This window comes from Balaenoptera borealis (assembly GCF_965194805.1).
Source record: "Balaenoptera borealis genome assembly, chromosome: 13".
In the NCBI taxonomy this organism is placed as follows: domain Eukaryota; kingdom Metazoa; phylum Chordata; class Mammalia; order Artiodactyla; family Balaenopteridae; genus Balaenoptera; species Balaenoptera borealis.
The window spans coordinates 90,068,565-90,082,346 of record NC_138870.1 but is presented as its reverse complement, the minus strand read 5'-3'; the positions used below and the strand labels follow the sequence as shown (position 1 = coordinate 90,082,346).

The 13,782-nt window shown below is 40.6% G+C and overlaps 1 protein-coding gene across 4 annotated transcripts in view; it reads right to left on the bottom strand.

Moving 5' to 3' along the window:
- The window catches only part of TCP11L2 (t-complex 11 like 2), a 45,876-nt gene that overhangs the window by 7,963 nt on the left and 24,131 nt on the right, over nt 1-13,782 (bottom strand). For all 4 annotated transcript variants that reach the window (XM_082349918.1, XM_082349917.1, XM_082349920.1 and 1 more), the window contains 3 exons: nt 7,230-7,417; nt 6,832-7,013; nt 4,371-4,543 (listed from right to left, as the gene is read on the bottom strand). In XM_082349918.1, the coding sequence (XP_082206044.1) occupies nt 4,371-4,543; nt 6,832-7,013; nt 7,230-7,417 (543 nt within the window). The remainder of the gene's footprint in view (nt 1-4,370; nt 4,544-6,831; nt 7,014-7,229; nt 7,418-13,782) is intronic.

Here is a 13,782-nt window from a genome sequence, read left to right as displayed (position 1 = left end):
AGCCTTGCAGCTCTTCCCATCAAAGACTGAAGTCTGTTTCCCCATGCCTTGGAGCAGGGATGGACTTATGACTTGCTTTGGCCAATGCAGAATGTGGCAGAAGTGCTGGTATGTGAGTTCCATGCTCAAGAGGCATGGTTTGAACCCACTCTCTGTGCCTACCACCACCATGTAAACAAGCCTGGGCCTGATGAGGGACCATGTTGAGGGAAGCCCAGTTGTTCCATCTTAGGCCATCCTAGACCAACCTGTAGCCAACCAACTCCCAAACACCTAAGAGAGCCCAGGCAAGATCAGCAGAGCTACCCACCCAAGCCACAGCTGACCACAAATGCACGCGTGAGTCCAGCAAGACCAAAAGAACTACCCAGTTGCCCCACAGACTTGTAAGCAGTGACGGAGTTTTAGGGTGATTTGTTATGCAGTAATAGCTAGCTAATAAAACATGCATAGCATTTTCAGGGTAGGGTGGGGAATCTTTTACAAAAACTCAATGTCCATAATTTTAGTTATGTATCCTAAAGCTGAGTTTGTAAACTGGCACTGCCAGTTTGGTCCACGTAGTGTTTTTTAAAAATAGAAGTCATTTAAAATGAGGGGATTTCACATAGAAAATCAAATTTTTGGTTCTTCTTGAAAAATCTACAGATCTGGCAAACTTGGGGGCCCAAACCGCCGCATGGCAAGGGTGAGCACACATCTGAGTTTTCACAGGACAGTTAAAGTTGACACCTGCTGTCCTGGCATAATTAAAAAGAGCACTCTCAAAAGTGCCCTGGGGTGGAAAATAAATTATATGATCACCCCCCATGTGGGCAACAATCTGGAGTCACTAAGGAAGGGCCACCCCAACTGGCACTGCCACCTTCTCCATTCTTCCTGCTTCAGTGCCTCAATGTATCTGCATTTGAGACGACTTCACAAAAGCACGCAAATGCATAAATAAGTGAAGCTGCAGTGGTACTAGACAAGCCTTACATGCCCCAGCCCATGCTGCTCCAAGGATGTTCTCTGGCTTTGGAAACAGAAATCTCACAAATAAGGAACTTTACTAAGGAAAATACACTCCATCGAATACAGATAACTATATTTCTGAAACTTATCTCTAAACACTTCTCCCAAAAATCACACGTTTCAGCCAGACCTGATCTAGAACTCAAAGTCCCCAGTGTCCCATGTCCATATCTTAGCCCAAATTGTTTCCTCTTACTAGAATGCCTTTCCATCTCACCTCATCTCTGCCCAAGTCGAGAGCATACTTCAATGCTGATGCTAAAGTCACCTACTTTCTGTGGCTTTTCCTAGCAACTGTTACACTATCACCCCATATTACTGTTACTTGAGAATTTATCTCTCCCTTCTTAGACAGTGGGCTTTCTAAGGGTCAGGGCTATTTTTTTTGTCTTATTATATCCCTGGTCTGGCATGTGGCAGGCACGTCATAAATGCTGCTTGAATTAAAGTGAGATTGGAATGAAAAAGGTCTATAAAGATAAACCCCAAACTGAAAGCAATGGGAGCCAGAGAGGAATGGGGGCTGGAGAAAGCAGTCAAAGATGACTTGGGCCTTATCCATAATTTGTCAACAAGAGGAAATTATTCATGGATGTATCACTTGTATAATTGAAAATTACTTTTTAAAAATGTAGGTGGCTATTAGCATGCAAATAATTTACACAGCAGGTAATCCATAAATCATTTTTATATGGTTTTGGTATATATTTGAAAAAAAATGGTTTGAAGGAAAACTCCCTCTCTAATTACCTTTTTTAATGGCTAAGAACACAGTGGGAGTTGTAATTCCATTGTAAACAAATAGCACATCAACTAAGAACAAAAGAAGGCAGACTGTGGGTACCATGAACTACAGGGGAGGAAAGCCAGGGGTAAACGGGAGCCCTTCTTCTGTCCCAGGGATCCCTCTAAGTGCTTAATGTATTCCAGCTCCTCTGCAGGCAGAGAATTAAGAGGAAACTGTCTACTAAATTCCCCGTTAGGCTGGCTGCTCGACTCTCAAAAGCCGCGTCTATTTTCATCACAGATATGGTCCAAACACTTTTCACAAGGCTGTTTAAAGAATGAAACTTTTTCAAAACTGTTATTAGGCTGACAAGTGGTTCTATCTCCTCTGCGGATGAGTCAGTTTTTAGGCCAAGACTAAGGTGACAGAAGCGTCTGTCCATTTAGGAGCAGCCAAACCGAGCCCCTGCCAAAGACGTGCCCTTGGCTTCCAGAGCCCAGGGAGGGACGCTCAAGTGAGTCATTCAAGTTGCTAGGCAACAATACTTTGAATGAGGTTACAAAATACTTCCAGTTTGCAAAAGAACAGGAAACTTGGACTGGGGAGAGCTGGGTGGAAAAAAGTTGCTTGACTGGATTTTAAGAGGCCACCTTGGGGTGGGGCATCTCCTCAACCCCAGCTTCCCTCTCCCTTGACATTGCAAGTACTTCCCTGATCTAAAGCAAGGGCATGGAGGACACCCGATGCTCTGGCCACCCTGCCAATGAGCAGCAGGGCTCCAGCTTTGACTGTAGTGCCCATTAGAGCAGTTAAGAATATGAGTCAGAGAGGCTCAGGAAGAAGCCATACTCTGCAACCTGCTAGTTATGCGACCTCAGGTGAGAGTTACTTACCTGCTCTAAGTCTCCATGCATTCACCCATTCCACAGATATTTATTAAAGGTCATCTCTGGGCCCAGCATGGTATGGGGAAATAGCAGTGAGCAAATATGCGCCCCGTCCTCGTGAGGCCTGTGCACTAGTGGGGGGTCTCTTGGTACGTGGCAGAGACTGCAGACGGCCTGCCCCTCTTCCTCCGGGGAACACCGTCTCCCAGGTGTTAGTGTACAGCTGGAGACTACAGGCCATGAGATGCATGTCAGCAGTGAAGGTTACGCAGGGAAGGGCTCAGCCACAGGCAGCTGCGATTATGCTGTGTTACTGTTTTCACACGTCACCCCTCAGCAGCCCACATGCTACACACCAGACGGCTCTTTTCTTGGGGGTGGGGTTGAAGCCTAGAGCTATTAAGTGGCCTGGGTGGCCTAGATCTCCAGCATCCCGTGTCCCCAGGGATAAGGATGAGAGAAACTATTTAAGAGCCTCAACTAAATAATAACAAATACTTGTATTCTTAGGGAAGTCAGTGCTGTACTTTGAAAACTTGCAGGTTAGTCCCGGAATGTTAGTATATTCGAATGCCACACTCTTTCCCCTGTCTGGTCCATTCCTCACCCTCTGCAGTAGACACTTGCTTTGTGTCCCACATCGCCCTCTTCCCCTTCTTAAGGCCACAGCACCCTGATCTTGTTTGGGGGAAAACGATCTCTTCCCTAGTTTCAGACCAGGTGTTACAGGTAAAGCTGACTCACCTTGGCTCCAGGAATTGAACACGTCTCAAGTTTAAGTTTCTTCCCCTCTGGCCACCATGACTGAGTCAACAATGGGACATGACCACCATCTGGAGTCAATGAGACTCAATTCTGGGGTCACTGTCTGAGCTAAGAGGGGAGGGAAACTGACTCCTTTTTTTTTTTTTTTTTTTTTTGGCTTGATTTAAACACAGAAAGATGTAGGCTGGAGCTGAAGTCATGTTGCTATGTTGGGAAGAGACTATCCATGGAGACAGCCAGCCCAGAGGAAGGCAGTGCTGAGGGACCAAAGTGGAGAAACCAGCGCCCAGGACATAGTTTAAGCTCTGATTAAGCTGTACCAGCAGCCAATCCCACCCTGCTCTTTTCTGTTATATGAGCAGATACATTCCCTTTTTGCTTAAGCCACTTTAGAAGCTTAGGTTCTCTGTCACAAGTAATAGAAAAAGTCCTAACTGATACATTCTCCCCAACTCACCAATACAACTTGACCTTAAGATATTCATTTTCTTAGCAATCAAGTACAAAAAAAAGTCTACCCACTATGCCTCTCAGTTCCAGGGTCTTTTTAACTCTGTCTGCCTAAGCCTGACCAACATAGGGCCCTCAGCTCACTCAGGTGAGCTCCCAGCAAAGCCCGTGTCTACTTTCTGTGAACATACTGCCAGCTGGTTTGGATTGCTCTATTGATCTAGGAATTTAACATTACTGGCAGCATGATGTTATTTTCTTCATAAAAACCTATCGGCTGGGTAGTAAGGTAGAAGGCTCTGAAACATCCCCCCACTCTGCTACATATACACACAGAAGCAGCAATGAGTCCCAAACCTTTGAAAATATTAATGCTTTCTTCATATTTTCAATATTTATTCACTCACCAAAAGAAGCAGGTAATCTGTTTAAGACTAAAATTTGACTGACACTTAACATTAGCCAAAACCAGCATGGTAAAGCAAATTGGAATTGAAGCAGAAACCAATAAAAATATGAAGACTCACCAATCAAGGACCAGATAGGATTGTCCTCCTCTTCAATGCTTGAGAATTGACCTACAAGATTAGCTTGAACCTCAGCATCTAGAGCAGGTAAACCTCTCTCCATCAGGGTCTTGTTTACCTCAACACAAATCTGAACACCGATAGAATTTAGGACTTCCTTCAAGTTAAAGGTCCTACAAAACGTGAAACAAAAATCCCATCAGGGATAGTTTTTATTTAGCAGGATTTTTGTTGTTGTTGTTGTTTTGAAAATATACCAACTTATTTCAAATGTCTACCAATTTTCCCTTATACAGACAATAATTACCTCTATTAGAATGAGCTTAGAAAATAGTAACTCCTCCCAACCATCCTTTATATGTAGCAGATTTGTAAATGCTTAAAACCACCCAATTCTGTGGGTAATGTTTAAATAGGAAAGCACAGACAGAAAAATGTGGTCTCTGAAAATAAGTCTGCAACCCCATCTTCAGGCAGGGCTATCAGAAAGGGAAAGAGTAGGTTCTTTAAAAAGTAACCTATTTACTTCTTAAAATAAACCCTCTGGTCTGAGTGGATTCATTCATAGATTTTTTTTTTTTAATGTGCTTGTAAAATGATGTACTATCAATTCCTTTATCCATGCCTGAGCAGTAAATCTCTAACACCAATCAAAAACAAGAAATGAAGATATTCAGAAGCCAATACCATAAAGACAAGTTACCTAAAACTCTTGACCTATCATGATGAAAGGTAAGAAACTCCTTCGCATTGTTACTTTCAAGTAACTGATCAGTAATCCCAAATATATACAGTCCAGAAAATTGTAAAAAGTAGTTAGTGGTAGGTTATTTAACAGGTAAGGAAAAAGGTGTAATTAGAAACAGCGTTTGTTGGATCCACACTATTGGGGAATGATGATGGAAAATTGCTGCTCACTATTCAGAAAGGGTCTTTAAGACAACTTTGTGCAAAATGGGAATTAAAGGATAAGAGATGGGGGGATGGGGTGGGGGGAATTAGACAAAACAATAATATAATCAGATAGGCAGAACAACTATAAAGAAGATGACTTAACAACTAAGTAGTTATTAAAAGCTAACGTTTATCAAGCACTTAGCATGTGCCAGACACCTGCCCTAAGTGCTTCACATGAGTCATCTTAAGTTCTCATTAACTCTAAGGTAGGTACAATTATTCCCTTCTTACAAATGAGGAGGTGAGACTCAGAGTGATTCAAGATCTTATTCAATGGTACATAACAAGTCAGTAGCATAGCTAGGATTTAAACCCTGGTTTGTCTGACCCCAAAGCCTGTCCTCTTAGTAACCATTTTGCTATGTGCTTTATATTAATACTTAAGCAGTACTGGGGGTTCACTAAAGGCTTAATAAATTAGAATTCCTGGAAAATAATGGTTACCCAGTGTGGGAACATGCTAAGATAAGATCTATTGCAAAACCAGAGCCAGAGCAGGTTTCTTTTTATTATAGGTCTTGGGTCCTGGAACGTGAAATAAAAGAGCCTGGCAAGTTAGCACCAGGATTAGTAGAAAGGGCAGGGCCTTGACATAGGCCAGGGTTCAGGCCTTGGCTTGTCCTTTTCATGGTGTGCAGCCCAAGGCAAATCCTATTCTCCCTCTGAGCTTCAGGTCAAAATGAGAACTTTGGATGCTATAACCACTTGGGCTTCTTTTGGCTTTTAATATTCTAGGATTTTATCAAGTCATTTATGTGCTCTCTAAGTAATGGGCAGGAGGATGGGAGGTTGGGTGTATCTCCCTTCAAAGAGAGGAATAAAGTCCCTGAAAACACCTGAAAGGGGAACCAGCAAGAGGAGCTGACCCATATGAGACCCATGGAAACATCTGGCCATTGGCTAAGACTAGGAATTTTCTAACTTGGACAGGATTCCCAATAGGATGATCTAAATGCAAAATTGAAATGGGATTCTAGTATTCAATGAAGGTTTGATACTGGGAAATGAATTTGGCAAAAACAAAACTTTCACTGGACTTGCAGAGCACCTCTGAAGGACAGAGATGTCACCACTCTGAAGATTTCACAGAGGCTGGATCAGTGAAGCTGGTAAACATTTCATGGCAGAAAACCTATGGAGTTGGAACAAGTGAATCAGAAAGCCTCTTTGATAGGGCGTTCTAAACACTGAGCGTGGTGGATTTCTGGGTTTTGTTGGTTTTTTCCACAACACTGTCAAAGAAGAGCTTTTGCACACACCCATCCTAAGTGGAAACACTATACTCACCCTGGCACTTGTTATGGAAAAGACCTCTCCTTTCCTATGATGGGACATCTAAGCCTTCAGTGATATTAAAAGAAATTCTAGAAGAAGAAGGTGTGAGCTAAGCTTCTCTAAAGCACAGTCCCGAATATCACATCTAGATGTCAAGGTTATTCACATTCTCTGAAACACATGCAGACCCTGAATACAAGGGGAGCAGATAAAAATGCTTGGAACTTACTCTTTGTTCATGCCTTCAAGTAGAACAGCTGCAATCCTTTTTAGCCTGACTGCAAGCTCAGGTAGGCCTTCTGTAATAGCACCCACAATGTTGTTGGTGATTAGGGACAGGCAGGCAATCATTTTCAGTTGATTCAGCTTTTCTGTCAGTTCCTGAAGACGTGCTCCATCTGTCATGAGTGTCTAGAATGTTTATTTAAAATGTAAAAATAGTAAGGGAAGCTCAACACCATGAACACGTAAAATAAGCAATGTTACATCCAAACTCCCATTTTTATCTGATTTCAGTAAAGCCATTAAATCACATGCAACACAGACAGACCAGCTGATTTACAGTTTGAACTTAAGAATTAGAATACTGGAAAACTTGAGTGAAGGAAAAAAAAAAAAATCACTCACCTCTGGTAATTCTTTTTTCTGATAATCCCACTGTAACAATTTCAAATAACTATTATTTAGCACCAATGTAGGGCTCAGGCTTGGCTTGGAGCTGTTTTTGGCCCCGGGAGTTAAAGCAGTCTCAGAAAGAGAAAGTAATTCTTCATGTACAGATTCTTTTATCCATTCTGTAGTTTGATCAAGAGCACCTGCAAGTGCAAAGGCCACATATTTGTCCTACAGCTGATGGATTCCTTCATTTGTGCATTCCACATGACAGATGTCAGGTTAGGTGCTGGGCATGAATGACAAGACAGCCATGGCGCTCAAGGAGCTGAGCTTAGAGTCCAGATGGGCAGACAGACCTGTAAGCTCACAATTACAGCAGAATACAGTGAATACTAGAAGACACAGCAGGAGTGGAGGGAGGAGAGGCTGTCCAGGACAGACTGTAAGAGGAAGAACTCCATAAGTGACACTTCAGGATACAAGGCAAACAGAGGAAAGAGCTGTCACTCCAGGCTAGGAGAAGAGCCCACACAAAGACCCGGAATAGTGAGAAAATATGGTAATTTGGATGCTACAAGCAAATCTGTACTGCTGGTCTATAAAGAACTAGGCGGGAGAGAGAGTGGCAGCACATGGCATCAGATATGGATAGACAGGCCAGCTCACACATGACCTTGAGTCTTGTGCAGAGAAGGTATTTAGATTAAAGGCACTGATGATTAAACATTTTTGGGTTCCAGACCCCTCAGAATGTCTGAGTAGAGCTATGCCTTTCCCAGCATCCTGGTGTGCACACTTTATTTTACTTCAGACCCAGTTCTAAGGTTTCTCCCTAGAAATAAATTGCTTTTTATACCACATTTCTTATAAAATTATGTATTTGGTAGAATTTATAAGGTGGTGATTGCTTAAAAATGCAGACTGAACACAGGTGCAGATTTTTTAAAAAGACCCAGAGAACAAAATAAAGAATAGTCACCCTGAAAACAGAGGTAATTTATGAGCAGCTCAGTTTGCCACACTTAAGCAACACCACCCCCAGAATTTCACAACTTTGTTTCTCCTCACTTGGCAAATGTTGTTCTTGGTTTTCCCAGTTCTGTTTATAAAGATGTAAAAGACTTGCAGTCTTTTATTTAAAAGGTACCCAACAGACAGAAACAGTGGAAACCATCATGGATATAATTACAATATGGTGGTAATAAGCATTTATGCTGCAAGCTTAATCATTTACAGCTGACAGATTTAAAAGCCCATTTCTTTATCTCAAACAAAAGCAACAGTGTAGCATAGAGGTTCTCAATCCTGGCTGATTGTAGAATCACCTGGGGAACTTTAAAAAGAAAGAAATGTGATCTTGGGCACTGGCTCTTGGAGATTTTGATTTAATCAGTCTGAGATGGGGCTCAGGCATCTGTGTTTAAACACCCTAGGTGATCCTAATATGTAGCCAGAATTGAGTACAACTGGTAAAGTGGAAAGAGCATGAGTTTAGGGGGAAACATGGGCTTTTCTCTAAGGGGTCTGTTGAGATTTCACTCCCACAAGCTAGTACACTGACTGTTCTATGTGGCTCCAAAATCGAGGTCAACCCTATGAGGCACTGGTACCCTCGGTTTTTCATATGGAGAAGAGCCTCTCCATTCATTTCTTCAATGACAACCGAGCACCTACTATACACCTGATACTATACCAAGTGCAGAGGATTCACAGATGAGTAAACACAGTCCCTATACTCAAAAACCTCCTTATCTACCAGGAGAGAGAAACAGAACAATAGGCAATGGTTTTACAGGTGCATTTACCTAAGAATTTCTCAGGGGCAGTGGAGGCCCAAGAGCACTTCCCCACCAATATATGTTCCTGTTTCCTGCCAGGAAGGCTTGGCCTAACCCCCCTGAAACTATCTCTGGTTCTCTCAATCTATATCCTGCCAGTCCTTAGTGGTCCAGCCTCTTCCTATGGGAAGCCTTTCTTGATTGTATGGACCCATCCTTATCACTGCCTTCTTTTTTTTAATATATAAATTTATCTATTTTATTTATTATTTTTGGCTGTGTTGGGTCTTTGTTGCTGCGTGGGCTTTTCTCTAGTTGGGGCGAGCGGGGGCTACTCTTCGTTGCGGTGCACAGGCTTCTCATTGCAGTTGCTTCTCTTGTTGCGGAGCACGGGCTCCAGGTGCACGGGCCTCAGTAGTTGTGGCGCACGGGCTTAGTTGCTCCGTGGCATGTGGGATCATCTTGGACCAGGGCTTGAACCCATGTCCCCTGCATTGGCAGGTGGATTCTTAACCACTGCGCCACCAGGGAAGCCCTATCACTGCCTTCTTGAGGCACATCTGCCTTTGAATTTTTGATCTGGCTGTCATTTCTCTTAAATAGCTGACCTGAAAAACAGCTTCTCTATTTATTAAAAAAAGTTATTAAATAGTTCATGTGCCTTTAATATTACTAGTGATATGAAAATGAGACTCCTTGAGAGTCCAAGCCTATGACGTTTATTTTTTATATAGCTTTCCCTTGACTTAGCTCATAGCACAACCTGATAGGTGTGTGAGATATCTGGCCTTGTCTTGGCAGACCCCTTTGCGTTGGAAACTAATCAAACATTTTTCCAGTGGTACTTGTCATTTAGTAGGTTCTCAAAAAGCCTCTGCTCTCTATATCTGGCATGAGAGACCCGGTAGGTTTCCTATTTAATTCACCATCTCTGGAGGTAACCATGGGCTTAAGTACTGACTCAAATAGTCTCCTTTAGACTGACAAATTGATTTGGTCCTATATGCCTGAAGATATCTTTCCCTTCAACTGTCATGCAGTAAAATGTTTACTAATATACACTGTGCATGCAAATCAAACTGGAAGACACAGGGTGTTTTAACTCTTTCAGAAAGCAGAGGAGGGAACACTTCCTAATTTATCTTATGAGGGCAGCTTTGCTCTGACACCAAAACCAAGCAATGGCATTATAAGAAAAGAAAATTACAGAGGGACATCTTTCATAAATACAGATGCAAAAATCCTTAAGGAAGCATTAGAAAGGCAATAAGATAAAGATAATATACCAGGGCCAAGTGATTGGATAAACATCTCAGGATTGCAAGCTTGGTTTAACACTAGAAAAAAAATCAGTCACTCTAATTCGCCACATTAACACAATCAAGGAGAAGAAAAATATGACCAATTGAGTAAATGCAGAAAAAGCATGTGAACAAGTTTAATATGTGACCTATTTAGATAAAAATTCTCAACAAACTAGAAATAGAAGAAAACTTCCTTAACCCCAAAAAATGACATCTATGAGAAGCTGCGGCTAACATCATACTTAATGGTCAAACAATAAACATTCTTCTGCTAGAAAAGCAAGGATGCCCTTTCTCATGACTTCTATTCAACATTTGATTGGAGGTCCCAGTCAGTGCAATAAGATAATCCAAAGAAATAAAAGGCAACATGATTGTATATACTATAGAAAAACCTAAGGAATACTCCAAAAAGCTATTAGAATTAATAAGTTAATTTAGCAAGGTCTCAGGATGCAAAGTCGATCCTCAAAAATCAATTATATTTCTATATGCTAGAAAACAAAAAGTTGTATAAAATAGCATTTATAACACCAGAAGAACATAAAATGAGATTAAATGTAACAAAATGGAGCTTTCCTGATGGCGCAGTGGTTAAGAATCTGCCTGCCAATGCAGGGGAAACAGGTTCGATCCCCGGTCTGGGAAGATCCCACATGCCGTGGAGCAACTAAGCCCGTGTGCCACAACTACTAGGCCTGTGCTCTAGAGCCGGCGAGCCACAACTACTGAGCCCACGTGCCACAACTACTGAAGTCCATGTACCTAGAGCCCGTGCTCTGCACACAAGAGAAGCCACTGCAATGAGAAGCCTGCGCACCACAATGAAGAGTAGCCCCCGATCACTACAACTAGAGAAACGCCGCGCGCAGCAACGAAGACCCAATGCAGCCAAAAATAAATAAATAAAATAAATTTAAAAAAAAATTACAAGACCAGTACACTAAAACTAAAACAATATTGCTGATATAAATTAAAGATTTAAGTAGAGATACTGAGTTCACAGATCGGTAGACTCAACATTATTAAGATGTCAATTCAACATAATTCCAATCACCATCCCAGCTGGCTCTTTTGCAGAACGAGATAAACTAATTAAAAAATGCATACGGAAATTCAAAGGACCTAAAATAGGCAAAACAATTTTGAAAAAGAATGAAGTTGGAAGACTAACACTATCTGACTTCAAGACTTAGCCTCAGTAACCAGGATAGTGTGGTATCAGCTAAGAGTAGAAATATAGATCAATGGAAAAGACTAGAGAGTCTAATAAAAAGGAATGAAGTATTGATATGTGCTACAACATGGGTAAATCTTTAAAACACAATACTAAGTGGAAGAAACCAGACACAAAAAGCTACGTATTATATGATTCCATTTATATGAAATGTCCAGAACCGTCAAATCCATAGAGACAAAAAGTAGAACTGTGGTTGTCAAGGGCTAAGGGAAGGGAGGAATGATGAGATACTGCTAATGAGTTTGAGGTTTATTCTGGAAGCATGAAAACCTTATGGAATTAAATACTGGTGATGGTTGCATAACCTTGTGAAAATACTAAAAAACACTTAATTATACACTTTTAAAATTTAATTTTATGGTATGTAAATTATATCTCAATTTAAAAGAAGAATAAAGAGTTCAGAAATAGGCTCACAAATGTACGGTCAATTGATTTTCAACAAAAATGCCAAAGCAATTCAAAGGAGAAAAGATAGTCTTTTTCAACAAATAGTTCTAGAATTGGATATATGAATGGAAAATTTTGAACCTTGAAATATATTGCCTTGAAATGATTCGTAAGCCTAAAAGTCTAAAACTTCTAGAAGAAACACCCAAAAAAAAATCTTCATGACCTTAGGATATACAAAGATTTTGTAAACAATTCACTAAATGCACAAACCATAGAAGAAAATTTTGATTATTTGCACTTCATCAAAATAAAAAACTTCTTCTTTCCAAAGGATAGGGTTAAGAGAATGAAAAATGCAAGCCACAGATGGGAAGAAAGTTTCACAACACAAAAATCTGACAAGGGACTTGCTTCCACAATATATAAAGAGCTCTTCAAATCAATAATAAGACAACCCAATTTAAAAATGGGCAAAAGATTTGAACAGACACTTCATGTAAGAAGATAAATAAATGGCCATTTAGCATATAAAAAGATGCTAAACATCATTAGTCATCAGGGAAATGTATATTAAAACCACATGAGATACTTTCACATTCTCTATAAATATATATAGGGTAAAATTTAAAAGACTGATAATACCTAGTGTTGGTGAAAATGTAAAGCAATTGGAACTCTCATACACTGATGGTGAGTATAAAATGGCACAACTACATTGGAAAATAATTGGCCGTTTTTTCTAAAATTAACCATATATTTACCATATGACTCAGCCATTCCACTCCTAGGTGTTTATCCAAGAAAATGAAAACACATGCCCACACAAAGACTGGTACACAAATGTTCACAGCAGCTTTATTCATAGTAGCCTAAAACCAGAAACAACACAGATGTCCATCAACAGGTAAATGGATAAATGAGGTATGTAATCATATAGGATTACAATATAATAGGATAACTTTCAATAATATAAACTATGGATACTCAAAACAACATGAATGAATAGCAAAAACCTTATGTTGAGTGAAAGAAGCTAGACAGAAAAGTGAACATACAGTATGATTCCATTTAATATGACGTCCTAAAAGAAGCAAAACTAATCTACATTGATAAAAATTATATCAGTTTTACCTCGATGGGGGGAGGCTGGTTGCAAGGGGCCTGAGGATTCTTTCTGGAGTGACAGAAATGCTTTATTTCTTGTTTCTAGTGGTGGTTACATGGGCATATTCTTTAGTCAAAACTCACAGAACTATACACTTAGAGTTGGCGTGTTTTTATTGTATGTATTGAATGCTTCGATAAAGATTTTTTAAAAAGATATGGGTTATGGGTTGGCCAACTAATCACCGAGTCTAAGGCAAAAACCTAGCAAACAACCTATGTGATAAAGTCACATAAAGCTTTACCAACACAAAACACACATGTAAATATTTACATTACATAAAAGCCATCGACTGTGCTATTTAGTGCTTCAGAGAATTCAGTCCAGGGAATGCCCTGTGGACTCTGCCAGTTTGGTATGAATGAGTTTAGTATTTGAGCTTTCTGAGATGAATGCATCAAGGGTATCCCTGTATGGATGCATCAAGGAATACAATTCCCTTCTCTACCGACTTCTAATATGGTACCTAAGCATGAAATCTGAGTGACCCTTAAAAAGACAATGACTCTACATCCTGGACTTGGGGGATGGCCAGGCTAGCTCTTGGTCTGTACAGTTCTGAACAGGCACCATTCAATAAACTAGGAGAATGGTGCAGAATACATGGATGGGAGTCCCTGATGTTGTCCAAAGCTTTAGATGGCCTCTATTCTCAATATTCTGGAAAATATTCAGAGCAAATACC